At 39.5% G+C, this 17,930-nt stretch overlaps 1 protein-coding gene across 1 annotated transcript in view; it reads left to right on the top strand.

Annotated features, from left to right (window-relative positions):
- Positions 1–15,570, top strand: part of Rabl3 (RAB, member of RAS oncogene family like 3) — a 32,821-nt gene extending 17,251 nt beyond the window's left edge. Inside the window, exons 3-8 of the mRNA XM_005071506.4 lie at positions 1,060–1,189; positions 3,236–3,350; positions 5,959–6,109; positions 11,519–11,590; positions 14,637–14,675; positions 15,235–15,570. Of these exons, the coding sequence (XP_005071563.1) occupies positions 1,060–1,189; positions 3,236–3,350; positions 5,959–6,109; positions 11,519–11,590; positions 14,637–14,675; positions 15,235–15,300 (573 nt within the window). The 3' untranslated portion in view covers positions 15,301–15,570. The remainder of the gene's footprint in view (positions 1–1,059; positions 1,190–3,235; positions 3,351–5,958; positions 6,110–11,518; positions 11,591–14,636; positions 14,676–15,234) is intronic.
- Positions 15,571–17,930: the final 2,360 nt, after the last annotated feature.

Here is a 17,930-nt window from a genome sequence, read left to right as displayed (position 1 = left end):
ATAATAATTGAAAATAATTGAAGTCATGAATTTAAAAAGAAGTTGTGTGGTTGGAGAGCAGACATAATAGAAACTTGAGAAGAGGAGAGGGAAGGATGGAAATGTTGTAAATACAGTACTCATGTATTAAATTTTCAAAAAAGAAAACTTTTACATTTAAAAAGGTGAGGAAAAATAGAGCTGGAAATAGATAACTTTTGGGGGACCTTTTCTATGAAAATAGAAACAGCACAGTAGCTGAAAGAAGATAAGGCATATTTATATTTATACATATTATGTTGTTGAGAATTATCCAGCAGAGGAGGAAGTGCCGTGCTAGAGACAGAAAGAATGGTGTGACTGCATCTTTGTATGATGAAATGGGATGGGATTTACTGCACAGAGGATTCAGACTTAGCTTAAGGGCACAGAGAGCCTAAGGTAATAGCAGGTGGAACGTGATCTTATGGGCTTACATTCCAGGAGGAGAAAGGACAGGTGGAAGACATTCTTTTTTATTGTTATTACTCTAGCCTAGGAAACCACCTTACCTCTTTTTGAGCCTAGAGAAAAGATACTGGAAATTTCAAAAAGAAGCAAAAAGTATAAAAATTGTTATCAGGGAAAGGAAAGTGGACATCCAAGGGCACACTTGAATTAGAAAAGAACTCAGTCTGCTAGGATGTAGTTTTCTGAACTACACATTCAGGAAACTGAATTCCAGGGGCAGAATACAGAGAGAAGAGGCTGTTGCCAGGTTTGGGGTTTTGTCAGATGAGTGTGGCTAAGAAAGGTAAGAGAATGACGTGGAGTGGGAAAATGGATCATGGGACTTGTGCTTAGTGAGGAAGGAACTACAGCTTTGAAAGTAGGAAGGAAATTGTCCAAAGACATTCACATCAAATATAGGGTCCAAATGGTGAAAGATTAGAGTTGGAATAGCCAGGAGTAAGCATGAAAGCTAAGAGGGGGTGGTAATCAGAGGGCCGGTGCTGAGGGGAATGACATTGCTTTAAACTGAGTAAGGGTGCTTCCTGGTTTGTTTGGTGGCTTTAGAGATTATTTTCATTAATCCATTAGGTTCATGACTACAAAGAAGGAACCCCAGAAGAGAAGACTTACTATATAGAATTATGGGATGTTGGAGGCTCTGTGGGCAGTGCCAGCAGTGTGAAAAGCACAAGAGCAGTGTTCTACAACTCTGTAAATGGTAAGAGCTTTTCATTTCTCTTAACTATGAGAAAGCTGATGTGTCTAAACTCTGGAATTAAGCCTGCATTTCACAGTCTAATTTGTTAGCCTCTGGTGTCTAGCTGGGGCATTGTTGCCTTGCTATAAAGTTGCTCCACTTTTATTTTTATTATTTATATGTGTGTAATATATAATATATCCATTTTAGAAACTCAACAGTAGTAGTTTTCCATATATCTTTTATCCCTCGCCAAACTGCTTCCTCAACCCTGCTCTTCCACCCCAACCCAAGTTTAACCCTTCCTGTTCCATTCTTCCCTTTCAACCTTTAATACCAGTTCATTCTATCTCGTCTTCCTTTAAACCCCCTCGTCATCACGCCTTAGTAATTTCCCGGCCTCTGTAGGTATTCCAGATGAACGGTATCTGAAAATAAGTACACTTTCTTTCTTCCTACTTGATGACCCAGGCTACTGATCTCAGTAGAAAACCTATGAAGTCTCTGTAGCCCCCTTAAGCTAGAATAAATTCTAGTCAGACCTCAGCACAACTCTATCAGTTGGACCTAACACTTAAATAAAAAAAAGTCTGTGCTCTTACCCATTGAGCCATCTCTGCAGCCCTCATTTGTCTTTTAAGGCAGGATCTTGCTGTATTGTCTTGGGGGGCCCCAAACTCAAGTTCTCCAGCCTCAGTTTACCAAGTGCAGGATTATAGGCATGCATCACTACAATGGGCCAACCAACTCTTTTAAAGTAGCAAGCTTACTTAGCTCACAATGAATTCTAAGAACAACAAAACTCTTGACTTGATGAGATTCAGAATATCTATAGCACAAGATTTGTTTGTTAAAGAATAACAACTGAGGGATTGGAGAGATGGCTCATCTGTAAGAACACTGGCTGCTCTGGGAGAGGACCCAGCTCTGATTCCCAGCACCCACCTGTCAACTCACAGCTGTTATCTCGGCTCCAGGAGATCCACCGCCCTTTTCTAGCTCCACAGGACCCACACATGTGTGTGTGCACAGACAGACACACATACACATAGATAGAAATAAAAATTTAAAAAGATTAACCATTAACCTGAAAGTGTGGCACATACCTGTATCTCATATCTGAGAGGAAGAAGCAGGAGTGTGAAGAATTCCAGGCCAGGCTGGGCATCACAATGAGCCAAGCCAGTATCCTCTATGTAGTAAGACCCTGGTTTTGTTATGGGTTTTTTTTTTTGTTTCTTTGTTTTTTATTTTTTAAGGAAAAATAGCATTTATAAAAATTAAAGTGGCCAGGTGTTGGTGGCGCATGCCTTTAATCCCAGCACTCGGGAGGCAGAAGCAGGCGGATCTCTGTGAGTTCAAGGCCAGCCTGGTCTACCAAGCAAGTTCCAAGACAGCTTCCAAAACAGTACAGAGAAATCCTGTCTCGAAAAAAAAAAAAAAAAAAAAAGAAAGAAAGAAAAATTAAAGTGATGCTATTTTAGTATATTTCATCAGTGCAGAAACAGTATGATTTTTGAATGAATATGATCTGTTAATAAATAACGTTCTTCATTGGTGAAGTGCTTCTGTAAGCAGTTCCAAGCATGCAGTTGGCACCTGGGCTGCTAGATGAGAGTATCAAAAGGCATTCTGGATATTTTTATGACATTCTGTTAGTCTTTGGGAAAGAAAAAGAAAACACTCTTAAAAGTATATTAGTAGCCGGGTAGTGGTGGCCCACACCTTTAGTCCCAGCACTTGGGAGGCAGAGGCAGGCCAATCTCTGGGAGTTCAAAGCCAGCCTGGTCTTCAAAAGCTAGGTACAGGACAGCCTCCAAAACTACACAGGAAAACCCTGTCTCGAAAACCCAAAAAAATAAAAAAGAATATTAATAGTAAAGCTGGATAGTTAGTTATTTGAAAATGTTCATAAAGGACATTTTGAAATACTTGTCTAAATCTATTAGTCATACTTGAATACTAGGTCATTAAGCCATCTAAGATTTGTACTTACTAAGCTTGTCCTTGTTGATTGTAAGGTAAGAGGCGCTGATGAGTACTGACATTTTACCTGTTTATTTTTAGGTATTATTTTAGTACATGACTTAACGAATAAGAAGTCATCTCAAAACTTATATCGATGGTCACTGGAAGTTCTCAACAGAGATTTGGTTCCAACTGGTGTCCTGGTGACAAATGGGTAAGGCTGGAAATACTTTACAATTGGTTTTAATTGTGATTGCAATCCTGAGAATTCACTTTACAAAATAAAACTTTGTAGGATGTGTGATTGGTTCTATATTTTAGCCTATATATGATATTTCCATTATCTGAATGGCATCTTTCACGGCAGTGGTTTTATTTTGATGAAATCTAATTACTTAAGTTTTCCTACTCTGAATTTTGCTAATATTTAGGAACTGTTTGCTTAATCTCAGATCACATAGATTTTCTTCTGTGTGTTCTTTCTATTAGTTTTATAATTTAGGAGTTTTATTAGATTTATGATCCTCTCTAATTTTACATAATATGTCTAATTTGGGCTTATCAGAATGTCACTTGTTCCAGCATCAATTGTTAAAGAATATCCTATCTCCCTTGAGTCGCCTTCATTCCTTTGACAAAATCGGTTGACCATATTTGTACAGGTCAACTTCTGTATTCTGTCTATTGATCTATGTTGTCTACTCCCTTTGAAACCATGAGCCTATGTAAATATTTCCTCCTTAGAGTCCTGATGCTGTAGCTCAGTAGAGCCATTCCCTAGTATGCAGGAGGCCCAAGGTTCAATCCTTAGCACCACTTTAAAGAATAAAACAGCAACATCAAAAGCCCTGTTGCATCTTTTAAGTATATTTCTTGGATCTTAAATCTTCTTTCAATGATAGCTATAGTGTTGAAAAAAATGCATAATTGTTTTTGTTTCTCAAAGGGTTATTGTGTGCATAAAATGATGTGGGTTTTAGGGAAAAGTGCTAGCCATATCTGTCAATAATAAAATTCTCCATCAGTTTTTTACATAATGATTTTAAAATAATTTCAAGATCTAATTTCAATTGGATGATGATTTTTATGAAAGAGGTAATAAAGAAAAACAAAATCAATGTGGTATAATTTAAATGATGAGTCACTATACATTTATGGTTCAGTGTAGTTCTTGGAAAAATAAAAAGCCAAAAAAGAAACATGAGAGAGAGCAAGGTACATATACTTACATGGTAATCAATGGGAGATTGTATAAGATTTCAAATACCAGAGAGTGTGTGTCAAAGATGGTGTTTGATACAAAATCTTTCCATGGTAGAATTTGTGAATATAAGAAAAGAAATTACCAGCCTGGCGTTGGTGGTGCATGCCTTTAATCCCAGCACTCGGGAGGCAGAGGCAGGCAGATCTTTGTGAGTTCAAGACCACCCTGGTCTCCAGAGCTGAGTCCCAGGACAGCCTCCAAAGCAATACATAGAAACCCTATCTTGAAAGAAAGAGAGAGAGAGAGAGAGAGAGAGAGAGAGAGAGAGAGAGAGAGAGAGAGAGAGAGAGAGAGAGAAAGAAAGAAAGAAAGGAAAAGAAATTGCCCTAAAGGAAGGTACTCTGAAAACTTCATTCTCTACTAATTTAGCTTTCAGTTCAGACCATGTCTCCTGAGTCAGACGTGTAGATAAGAAGGTGCTGGTGCTTAGGCTTCTAACTTCAGCTATTATTGGCTTCAGTGTACATAAAACAGATGGCGATATTTATATGAGGTGGGTTACATAGTTCAAACCAACTGTGTTCTAAGATGGAATTATAACTGAGGCGCTGTAAGATGATTGTGAAGGAGGGAGAGATGTAGGAACCCTCTCCCTCCCATTCCCAGTTTAGATTGCTCAAAAGGAAAGAAAGGGGCTAGGACGGAAGAGAAGCTGTGCTCCAGTGGGTGTTATTGACTGGATTGTCAGTATTGATTATTCAAAAGCAGGTTTTGCTGACTGTGGTAAACAGAGCTTATAACATATGAGAAATCCATATATACTTTGCTTCTAATAGGTGGATAGAATTACAATTAATTAACAACAATGGACTTTATGTTCCTTTCACTAATGAGAAATATCATTCATATTGCTAATCAATCCTTTGGGTAAAATGGAAATAAAATGAGTTATAATAGACCGCCTTCTGTCCCTGAGAGTTTCTGATGATTGACCCTTTGTCTCTCATGGCTGTCATGTGAGGACAAGTATTTGGTTCTAATTTTTTGGCCCTTTATTATTACAGTTAACATTTCGGCTATTTTCCTTCCACTCCCATTCAAAGCTGTGGTCTCACTTAGGTTCTCTTCACTATAGCCTGCAGCTTCTCTACTTCTTTTTACTGTAAAAGGTTTTTTTGCACACTCATAGCTAGGAATGCATAAGCAAGTTAGAGAATTGGTGCATGAAGTACCAGCAGTACATGCTAGACTCCTGAGTTTTCCATACACTGAACTTTAAATCCACTTTCTGCCTCCACACTGAAAATTTTTGAAGCTGATACCTGTTGAAGACAGAGAGTTGTAGACAGTTAAGTCACATTAGGCCCTCAATGATCCAAGTTATCTGTTAGAAAGACACACGGGAGCAGATGTTGAGTAATAAGATGAGTAATTGGAATTCAGTAGACAATGGATTGATGATGAATAAGCACATGGAAGAAATTAGGAGATAAAAGATTTCTAGGTGATGATGAGCAGGAATTAGTTATTACGGTTGTGTAATCATCTTGCATTTAAATACTATACATCTACATCGAAAGGTAAATCCTATTCACCTCTTCATGGTTATTTATCACAGGGATTATGACCGAGAACAATTTGCTGATAATCAAATCCCACTGTTGGTAATAGGGACTAAACTGGACCAGATCCATGAAACCAAGCGCCATGAAGTTTCAATTAGGACTGCTTTCTTGGCTGAGGACTTCAATGCTGAAGAGATTAATTTGGTATGTGTTCACTAATGTGTGTCTGAGCTATATTCTAATCATAGAAGCTTTACACTCAAAGTAGAAGCTCACCAAACACAAAGCAGATCAAAGTCAGCGTGTCTAGACTGTCACGTGAGGGTCTCTTTCCCTTTGAACTTGCACATTGATTGCTGGAATCCTCAGACCGTACTCGGTGAAGAGTACAAATCATAGACTCTTTCTTGAGAAAACCTAAAAAGCATACCAAATTCAAAAGAATTATACCAATTAAGGTGATACTATATACTGGTTATTGTTGCTTTTGAAAAAAACCTCTTAATCCCAGCACTCGGGAGGCAGAGGCAGGAGGATCTCTGTGAGTTTGAGGCCTAGTGTACAGATTGAATTCCAGAACAGCCAGGGCTACACAGTAAAACCCTGTCTTGAAAAACCCAAAAGGGTTTACAGCACAGAATTGATCTTGAAGGGCACCCAAACAGATGTATAAGAAAATTACAAACTATATAATAGTAGAATATCATGAAGAGTAATGTATATAAAGTTTTGCATATAGAACCTTGCTGTAATAGCTAGTTTAATTAGAACAGAGGGCTATCGAGGCTAAGAAACAGAGCTCATATCCAGAAAAAGGTCTGACCTGCAGCTTCAGTGATGGTTACACGTCATCCTTGTTCTTAAGCAGGATTGCCACACTGTCAGCACACTGTCGTTACAGGTGTTGATTACTGATAGTACTATTGGCCAGCACTCTTAGAGCAGTTATTCACCAAATGCTGTTTTAAAGCTTTACAGTATCACGTCACACATACCATCTCCACGTCAACCTTTTAACTTAAACTTTGCGACCTCCGTTCTAAAAATAAAGATAAGAATAACATGTAATCTGCCGGGCGTTGGTGGCTCACGCCTTTAATCCCAGCACTTGGGAGGCAGAGGCAGGCAGATCTCTGTGAGTTCGAGGCCAGCCTGATCTACAGAACGAGTTCCAGGACAGCCTCCAAAACAATATAGAGAAATCCTGTCTCAAAAAAAAAGAGCGAGAATAACATGTAATCAAGCCAAATAAGTCACTCTGACTGTCAAGCTTAGGTTCTATAGTTAAGCCTAATTCTCACTTGATTATCCTTCAACTAAGATTTCAAATGTTGGCTCTAAAAGAACTGTGAAATAATTTATACCAACAGTTACTGAAAGCTCTCTGCATATTATTACCAGCAGTGCCTGTGAACATCTTCAATGGCTGTCCTTCGGATTAGCGCTTTGTGTCCTTAGTGCTGGTAGGAGCAGTACCCTGCTAATGGTTTGTCTGTTTAATGTGGTGCTGGCGCATGAGAAACATACACTTTCCTGCTGACTTATACCCTCTGCCAGTGCTCTCACTTGACAGATTGCCCAGTGAATCAGCATCTATAAATACTGCCTCTACCCCAAGTCTGACTCAGCTTCTGTCTGCCATCCATTGTTTTTGTATTTTATTGTGCAATGGAATGTGTCCCCTTTTTTGTAGCTGTCACTGTGGAACGCTCAATGTAAACATCCTGGGTAGTCAGTGCTGGACAATAGTATTCCAGAGAATTCCCTACTATATAAATTATATAAATATGTTATCTCTGTAGAATTAGTGCTGGTGTTACTTTATTTGCATATTATTTTCAAAGGGAAATTTGCCATTAAATACGCACAATTTGTTCCAATCATAACTTTACTGTGCTTCTGAATATGTCTTTGTCTGGTGCCTACTGATTTCTGTGACAGCCAGCTAGACACATATTATCCCTCCTTAGCTTACAAAGGCTAGACCAACGTCAGTTGTTAGCAAAATAAAAATGTAAGCAGTAGGACTTCAGCATTTATAATCTCCCAAGAGTTTAAGTATAAATGCCTATAGTTTGTCAGTGTATCCTTCAAGAACACAACAGAAACAATATAGAAGTGGGTAATGAGGATACAAGGAGTTAATTTACAAGAGGGCAGCTGAATATAGGAGTTAAAAATAGAAATTCAACAAGTAACTATAAAGCCTCAGACTGGGCCTAATATGACAACATTAGTGTTAGCTTAGTTTCTTGTATAAATTTACTTAAACCTATGGAGAAGTATGAATCTAACATGCATATATCGGAAGTGTAGTCAGAATTGCCTTCTGTGGATACAAATGCAAACTATTTGAATAAAAATGGGTGCTAGCACCAAGTGGTGGTGGCACACGCCTTTGGGAAGCAGAGGCAGGCAGATCTCTGTGAGTTGGAGGCCAACCTGGTCTACAAAGCTATACAAGGAAACCTTGTCTCGAAAAAAAAAAAAAAGGGTGAGGGGGTGCTAGGGTTGTTGTATATAGTACTTTTGCTCATGTGTGTCTATTTAGTATATAGTCATTTTCCACTTCAGAAAAGATATTTAGAGCTATTAATTTTCAGGCTTTCCCTCAGCCATGATCAATGACTAATGGCTCTTTCAACTCCAAAATGTTGACCCTAAAACACATGGAGTTTCAGATTTCCTGTTCAACTTGAATTGTGGAGCCCAATAGTCAAATTTTTTTTTTGTTTTTTTGTTTTTGTTTTTTTTTTTGGTTTTACGAGACAGAGTTTCTCTGTATTGTCTTAGAGGCTGTCGGTCCAGCCCGGCCTCGAACTCACAGAGATCCGCCTGCCTCTGCCTCCCGAGTGCTGGGATTAAAGGCGTGCGCCACCACTGCCCTTTGGTTATTTTTTTTTTAAGACAGAGTTTCTTTGTGTAGTTTTGTGTAGTTTTGGAGCCTGTCCTGGCTGCAGACCAGGCTGGCCTTGAACTCACAGAGAGCTACCTGCCTCTCCCTCCCAAAGGCATGTGCCACCACCACCTGGCTCCCAATAGTAAACTTGTTTGCTGTTTGATTTAAGATTTTTCTTTTCTTTCTTCTCCTTTTTTTTTTAAGTAATTTTGACTCTTATTTAGAGTCATCATCTAACATTCTGATGATGTTAGATCTGATCAATACCCATTTTGCAAAAACATCTAATGTAGGTCTAAGGTTGATTTCTTGTCTGTTCCAAATAGTACAAATGTATTCAAATATTACTGCAAATACATCAGTGTGCACAGTGATATACCAAGGAATTTAATTCACATGATTATACTTAAAAATTCAGTGGGACAAGGAGGATAGACAGGAAGTAGGGGGAGGGAATGGGAAGAGAGGGGGGAGAGGAAACTGGTAGTATGTAAAATAAATGAAAAAATTTAATTAAAAAAAGAGAAAAAAGAAAACTGATACATTTAGAATACTTACTTACCAAAGTAATAATAATAATAATCAATCTAATAGCATTTTCTTACTGTTGTGCCCAAGTTGCAAAGTCCCCAGAGACCACCAGGAAGACAGACCCACTAAAATGCAAAAGCAAGGTTTAATGATTGTTCATCTACCAATGAAAGGGACCCCATCTAACAAGCTGATGCAGCAGCCCCCAGAAGGAGTGAAGTTCCCTGTCTACTGTTAGGTTTTATAGACAAAAGTTACAGGATTACATCAGTAGGTACGGGTTGATTTCTGATTAGTTGACATTTGGGAACAACCAGGAGAATTTCTCAAAGTCATATTTTGGCATGAACTACCTGTGTACCAATTATTTTCATTGGACAATGCTGAGAGGGAACATTCTGTGGTTTCTATGGCATTGTCTTGTTACTTGCAGGTGGCCTGTTGCACATAGATACCAATAGTTTTCAGAACTATATCCTAGAGACTATAGGGGAGGTTTTGGTCTCTATAGAGGAGTTTCTTTTGTGGCCAAACAGTTCCTGGGAACCCAGCATCTAGGCGGCTGGGGATCGGGGGTCTGGAGTCTCTTTGTGTTCAGTTTTGGTCCTAGGCTCCAGGAGGCCAGAGGATCTGGAGTTTCCTTGTGTCAGATCCTACGTGTCTGTAGCCTGTCATGGCTGCTAAAGCAGGGGGCTGAGTGAAGGTCTGGTCCCTTTTTTTCTAAATTATTTAAAGTGAAATCCTTGCCGGGCGGTGGTGGCGCACGCCTTTAATCCCAGCACTCGGGAGGCAGAGGCAGGTGGATCTCTGTGAGTTCGAGGCCGGGCTGGACCGATAGCCTCCAAAACAATACAGAGAAACCCTGTCTCGTAAAAACCAAAAAAAAAAAAAAAAAAAAAGTGAAATCCTTGAGTTTAGTTTACTCCTTTCACATACAATGAAGAAGAGAATTGATATTCCAGTGTCTGCTGTGTGGCAGGCATGCAATATCTCATTGAATCTCACAAAACTGAGTAGATTTGTCCCCATTTCACAAATGAGTAAGCCCAACTTTAAAGCCATAATGACTTAAGCAAGTTACACAATCTGGAAATGTTGCCACATTTCCAGAGATTACTGGCTTCCAAGATCCCTCATTTCCCCAGTATTTTATGATCTTTGAAAACTGTTACAGTCAGCCGGCTTTCCCCCTTTCCCTCCTACCCACTCCCTTTTTCTTTGTGTGTCGGGGCGTGGGTAGAGAGCTTTATAGTTTCTGGCCATTATTTAAAGTGTGATCCTTGAAATGCTGTGTATGAACAAGACAAGAAATTGCTTCTAAATGTATTAGAAGGAAACATGTGGGCCTGGCTGTTACAAAACAGCATTGTTAAATAAAGCAAGAGTAATTTCAGAATTTTCTCAAGGGCACAGAGTGCCCACAGATATGTACAAGACACTTCACAAAAGAACCTGAATGGTCTCTGCACAGTTTGGTCTTGGTGGCATTTGAGGTAAACATCAAAGCCTGCTCCATCTCTTGAGAGGGCCAGCCCCGGTGGCAAGCAAAGATGGTGTAATACTGGCGTTTGCAAGCTGTTGTGATGACTTAGTATCTCAGATTGTTTCCCCTCCTCTGAGTTCCATGCTTTCCTATTTAAAGACTCTTATTGAATAATATTAATAATATGTCTCTTGCTTTTTATTATCAAAACTTGCATGTCTTTGTGATATGTATGAAGAAATAGAGAAATCCTTGGTACCTGTTTGTTCTTTGGCCCACTAAATCTTATTTTCATGTTTCCAACTATTATGCAGCCTGCACAATACTTAATTAGTTGAGCACTTAGTTCCTGGCCTGAAATGCGTCCTGCTTGTCATGATTCTATTTCTGATTTTCAGAGTGAACATATGTAGGTCACCTGATCAGTCCCTTTGTTTTGCTAATAAGCTGCTAGCAATTCTGCTTCCTTCAGGAATTATTTGATGATGAGTATGTTGATTCAGTATCCTCCAATGTTGCTCAAATGGCAAAGACTAAATGGCTTTACCTTGGGTGGTTTCCTGTTTGTGCATCATAATCTGAATATTGCCGTGTAGTTTATGAGAGTTGTGATGATTTAGTATTATTAGAACAGTACAATGGGAATAGTTGCACTGGAGTTTCACTGCCTGGCTTTTCTGTGTGTGCCTTTGTTTTTCAGGATTGCACAAACCCACGGTCCTCAGCTGCAGGCTCCTCCAATGCTGTCAAGCTCAGTAGATTTTTTGATAAGGTAATGGCTTCAATTAAGTTATTTTTAAACTTAACATATGATAGCTTAAACTCTTTGTAGAATGCTGTGTCCTTTTGTTCCTTTGCCCAAACTTCACAGCCTGAATACCTGTTTTGATCTCTCTTATCTGTTGGAATAATTGCTCAAGGCCTGCTGACGTACTTATTCCATTACTAACATTCTCTAAGCAAAGAGTAAAGGCTATTGGATTATTCACTACTCTGTATCCCAAAAAGCACTGAACAGAGATTAAATCCTTCATTCTCTCAGCTATTAATATTTTCCGTGTAAATGTTACTATTATTTTGTGAAGTTAAAAGCTGTCTCCTTGAATCTCTGTTGTTTCCCTATGAGAAGCGTTCATTCCTAGTGTAGCACTGGTCATCTCCTCTCAGGGTTATGTGGCTGCCTTGCACAGTGCTGATTTCACATAACAAAGTATACAGGTCTTTTTCTGCATTCTTTACTGAAAAGGATTAATTTCTGTATTCAATCTATTTTAAGTGTGGTCTCTTAAGAAAAACACTTCAATGCTAGAGAAACTGCTCAATGGTTAAGAGCAGTTGCTACTCCTTTAGAGGACCCAGATCCAGGTTCCAGAACCGGCATCTGGCTGTTCATAACCACCTGTAACTCCAGCACCAGCAGATCCAAAACCCACTTCTGGGTGTACAATCGAGCAGGTCCACATGCATACAACACATACACATATAGATAAAAATAAGTTTTAAATTTTAAGAAAGACACTCCCCTTCTTACAGACCTTCCATACAGGTCCTTTTTCTTTTAACTGTTTGAGTCTCTAATATTTGGCCCCCTTTTCAATGTGTTACCATGAGTTTCAATCATGTTTGTGTCTAATAGGAAAGCTTTATCTCACTCACAACTTATTAACTGGGGTGTGGAAAAGGGACAGATGTACACAGACATTGATTGTCACAATTCTCAGGTAGCCAACCCTTCAAGCTTGGGACTGGGAGATTGACAGCTTCTATTCACTGCCCTGGGCTGCACAGATAGTAACATGTTGGGGGGAAGTGGTGCAAGGAATTATATTTCTCTCTGTATTGTTTTCAAACCTAAAATGTTGCAGTATTTGCTTGATACAGATCCAAGTCCCCATCTAATACAAAGTCCTGTCCCTAATAATAACATTCTGTAGATAGGGTTTGGTCTGGAAAAGTTTCATATGGTACTTTTATATGTTTTGTTTTGGTTTGATTTGCTTTGGTTTATTGAGATAAAGTTGTCCTGGAACTTGATGTGTAGACCAGGCTGGCCTTGAACTCAGAGATCCGCCTGCCTCTGCCTTCCGAGTGCTGGGATTAAAGGTGTGTGACACCACCGCTAGCTTGCTTTAAGTGTTTTTAAGATTAAAAACTATTAAGTCCCATCCTAGAGAAATAATAGATATTAGACTATCTATCATGACCTATGGTTGGATTTAAGAGAGGACCTTCTAAGTTGGGGGTGAAGCATTCTCAGCAAACGAGAAAGCTACCTTTGTTGTCTAGTTCTCATAGAGTCCATCAGTAAGGAAATTGCCTGATTTGCACAACATGTACTGGATATGAAACCGAAACACCTGGCAATACAGTTTGCCCTTTTTCTGTAGATTAAACCTTCCAGAATGCCGACTACCAGAGGGGTCTATGTCCTCCAGATTCTCTCAGCTGGTAGTAATTCTACGCCAGAATAAAATGTTCCTGTCCTACTGAGAATGGGGAAAGACTCAGTCCTTAGGGGGCTTGGGGCTTGGTGTTTCAAGGTATTACTAACCAGAAACCAGCTTTTCTTCCTCAAAGGCTGATGGATACATATTTGTCCTGGGTCTGTTGTGACTTAAATACTAAGCCAGACATAGTCTCCAAGAAAGAGCCTGAATAGTTTGTGTTTTCATGTATTGTGAGCAAGCTGTCCCAGGCCTGAAAGGACAGGCTGTGCTCTCAGTCAGCATCATCACTCCAGATGTGAATGCCTTAGTCTGAGTGCACCTAATCTGTAATCACAGCCGCGCCTCCAGGACAGATGGAATTAATGTCTTATGTAATACTCTCCATCACATGAAAGCATGCTTCTCACACCTACTGCATTGGAACATGTTTTGTGAGCTTTTCACCAGCTGCAATATTTTATGAAGATATATCCACTGCTTCAGCCTGTTCCTCCTGCCAACAAATGCAGCAAGCTCTTCAACTACTGAATAAGGATGCCAATGAAGCCGATAAGCAAAACTCACTGCCTGCTTGACAGCATGGTTCCATCGTCCACATGCAGGACACACAGAATTCCTCACTGCCTCACACACACGCCTCTTGAGGATAGCTGCACTACTGTAGTCATTTGCATTGTCTTGTGGATCCTTTGGAGCTGACTGCTAGGAAACGTGGCCCAATGGCTGCCAGTCTCTAGTAGCCTGTTGGGACATCATGTATTTTTTCGTGCTATTTATTTGTGAGGTTTTTTGTTTTTTTGTTTTTTGTTTGAGGCAGGGTCTTTATCATTCCTTCCTTTTGGAATGAACAGGCATTAGTGGAAATAATCTCACAGTTTTGATCCCATTAACACCAGATTTTAAAGGTATGTGTCTGTGTGTAGGTGTCTATATGTGTGTGTGTCTGTCTGTGTATGTTTTTTGTGTGTATATCTGTCTATGTGTGTTTGTATGTATGTATGTGTGTTTTTGTATGTCTGTGTGTGTGTGTGTGTGTTTGAGTGATTGTCTGTAAGTGTGTAAGTGTCTGTAAAAGCCAGAAGATGCTGTGTGATTCCCTGGAGCAGGTTGCAGGTGGTCATGAGCTGCCCAGTGTGGGTGGTAGGAACTGAATTCCAGTCCTCTCAAAAAGCAACAAGTGTTCAACTGCGGAGCCATTCCTCTCACCCCCCCCCCCACCAGAGCTTTAACTCACTCTATTAAATGTCTGTAACTGTTGAAAAGATTTTTAATTTGGCAATACTTTCTATAGTTACATTAATGAACATTATAATTACTCACCTTTTCCAGGTAAATATGTTAAACCCTAAAGTCTTTGCTTGTCTCTCACAGGTCATAGAGAAGAGGTACTTTTGTAGAGAAGGTAATCAGGTTGGTAACTATCTTTTCTTAATAAAATGAATTCTTAAATTTTGAAAGAAATGGTTTCCAATTTTTTTCCCAGAGGGAATTTTTTTTTTAGTTAGAAGAAGCTCTTTGTAGGCACAGACAACTATCTCTGTCCTCTTGAATACAAAAGGAGAAATCCTAGATAAAGGTGAAATAAGAATGTGCAATACAAGAAGAATCCATGGACAAGGTGATACTGTAACATAAGGAAAGAAGATAATTTGCTTCCATCTTCAAAAGTTTTTGTCTAGAGTCTTCCACAGTACAGACAATTTCTATAAAAGTCCATTTGGCGATTTTAGGAGTTCTGACCTGTGTGACTCCAGATGACACTGCCACCAATTTGTTGGCAAATGTTTTCCATATTTGTAGAGTTTCTTTTTATTATTTATCATTCTACAGTTTTCTGAGTGAAATCTTAGAGAACTGGTTTTATAATGAGCAACAGATTGGCATACAGGAACCTGAAACAGGAAACAGTTCAGTTTTAACGTTTGAGTCTTTCTGCCGAGAATATAACAGGATGCTTTCTTGCCTGCAGATTCCAGGCTTCCCTGATCGGAAGAGGTTTGGAGGAGGGACCTTAAAGAACTTCCATTATGACTGAGTTGCACTCACCCTTTGGAAGAGTGAGCAGTGGCAGTTTTCACTGCTTTCCCCTGCTGTGTCAGGCTATTGACTTCTGAGGCTTTGATACAAACATCTCAAAATGCTACCTCACCCTCTCATGGAAAATTGAAAGAAAGCAACGATGCGGAAGATCCTACCCTGTTCTCTGTGTTGCTCACCTACCTGTCCCCGTTGATAGCTTCTGTAAAACCCTCATGAAGGTGTGAGATATTGTCAGAGCAGTGCAGTAAACAAGCGGTGACAAAGACTACAGAGAAAACTGACTCTTGCTTGGAACCAGGGGCCTTTAGAGGTCTGATTTTCCCACACTAGATACAAGGTGTAATTAAGTATTTCAGAAATGTATCTGTGCTGGTTTACCTTCTTGAGGGGAGACGTCGTGTTAACCAGCCCTGAATTATCCACCCCAAACCATCTCTGTCATTTTTAAAGAAGCATTACTTCTTTTTCTCCAGCCTCATTACACACAGGGATGCATAAGAATAGCAGCTCCGGCTCCTCTCCTCTCCCCTGGAAAAAACTTGGTGTCTGGCAGGGACAAGTGAATAGATGGAGTTAAATAGAAATACAAATTAATAATACATGGAGACTAGAGCAGAAAAGAAGGCTTCTGTGAGGCATCCACAGCTCCTCCACCCCAGGTTGCAGCTTTCCAAGACTCTGTTTGGAAACTGGGTGAAATCTGCGAGGAGCACAGGGCAGTAAGAGAGTTACTGCCTCTTTGGTGTTTTTTTCTGTTTGTTGTTGTTTTGTTTTTTAAAGGAAATTGAACTCCTGAAATGCCCCCTAATATGATGAACAGTAAATAAGCCTGTTATCCTTGAGTTCACAGTGTATTTATGGGAAAGTCAAGTAAGTTCCAGAGTAACACAGTCACATGAATTATGAACCAGGGTTCAGGGTTTCACAGTCACTCCACAGCTTTACAGCTTTTTTGTGGTGTATGTGTGTGTCTGCATAATTGATCATCATTATTTTTTAGCCCATCTTTTTTGCCGGTTTAATTCTCTCAGCCTACCTCTTCCTTAGTTTATAAAATTGGTTGCAAAAAGAAAAACTATTAATTGGCAACTGTGTTCAACACCTTATTATCCATTCGTCTTTGCTGCAGCTCTCTGCTCCCTAGTTTACAAAAAAAAAATTAAATAGTAATATAAATACACAGTTGCAGTTCTTTTAAAACCAGGTAAGAACTACAAAGTTCATTTTTCTGTTCATTTTAATTACAGAAGACTCTGGAAGGCAGGGTTTGCTGGGAAGGAGCTTGAGAAGCTCGGGAGTGCAGTCCCTGAGGACTGGTAGAGCACTTCTCCTGACTGTTCTGTCTTTTCCTCCTCACTGGAAAGGCCAGGCCTGTGTTGGCTTCTTTGCTGGTTTGATTGTTCTCTGATATAATTGGTGTTATGCAAATTATGATCCGTGTGTGGACTTTTGTCACAAATGACTTGTGGCAGAGTCTGTAAATTGGGAAAGTAGAAGCCAAATGCTCACAAAGTCTTGTCTAACCTGTATTTGTATTTCTCTTAAAATTAAATCAAGGGTCATGAAATGCAGCTCAGTGGTAGAGCATTTACCTAGCATGTGCAAGGCATTAGATTTGTTTCCAATATCAAAAATTTTAATAAAAAGTAACTAAGTTAAAATTCATTCCTTTTCTCTCCTTTCTTCTTAATTAAGAAACCCACTACCAATTTCTATCATTTCCTTCTTATTAAGAAATAAAAGAACCTGGCAGTGGTGCACATCTTTAATCCCAGCACTCCAGAGGCAGAAGCAAGTGGATCTCTAAGTTCTAGGTCAGCCTGGTCTTCAGAGTGAGTTCCAGAACACAAAAAATTCTTATCTCGAAAAACACAAAAGAGAGAGATGGAGAGAAACGGGGGAAGGGAGAGAGAGAAGAGGGGGGCCTGAAGCAAAGTGTCAGTGGTTAAAGCACTTGCTGCTCTTGCAGAGAACCTGGATTTGTTACCAGCACCTACATGGGCAGTTTACAGCCATCACTAACTCAATTCCAAGGGATCCAGCACCTTCTTCAGACCTCTGTAAGCACTGTGCATATACACAGTGCATTTTTCATTCATAAAGGCAAAACACTTGTATGTAAAATAAAAAAATCCTTTTTTAAAGTGTGAGGAAATAAAAGCAACCCATCAGTGATGGATACAGGATCAGACTTGATAAATTAATAATATTCTTCAAGGGCTGGAGAGATGGCTCAGAAGTTAAGAGCACTGGCTGCTTTTCCAGAGATCCTGAGTTCAATCCCCAGCAACCACATGGTGGCTCACAACCATCTATAATGAGATCCGGTGCCCTCTTATGGCTTGCAGATGTACATGCAAATGCAATACTATACACAGTAAATAAATCTCTTTTTTTTGGTTTTACGAGACAGGGTTTCTCTGTATTGTTTTGGAGGCTGTCGGTCCAGCCTGGCCTCGAACTCACAGAGATCCACCTGCCTCTGCCTCCCAAGTGCTGGGATTAAAGGCATGCGCCACCACCGCCCAGCTAGTAAATAAATCTTTAAAAAAATAAAATAAAATAATAATATTCTTCAATTTCATTTCTTCTACCAGCTTAGTTCCTTGAACTATAGTTTCTCTT

The sequence above is a fragment of the Mesocricetus auratus genome, unplaced genomic scaffold, assembly GCF_017639785.1.
Source record: "Mesocricetus auratus isolate SY011 unplaced genomic scaffold, BCM_Maur_2.0 Super-Scaffold_100008, whole genome shotgun sequence".
Lineage (NCBI taxonomy): Eukaryota > Metazoa > Chordata > Mammalia > Rodentia > Cricetidae > Mesocricetus > Mesocricetus auratus.
This window is presented reverse-complemented; position numbering and strand designations above follow the sequence as displayed.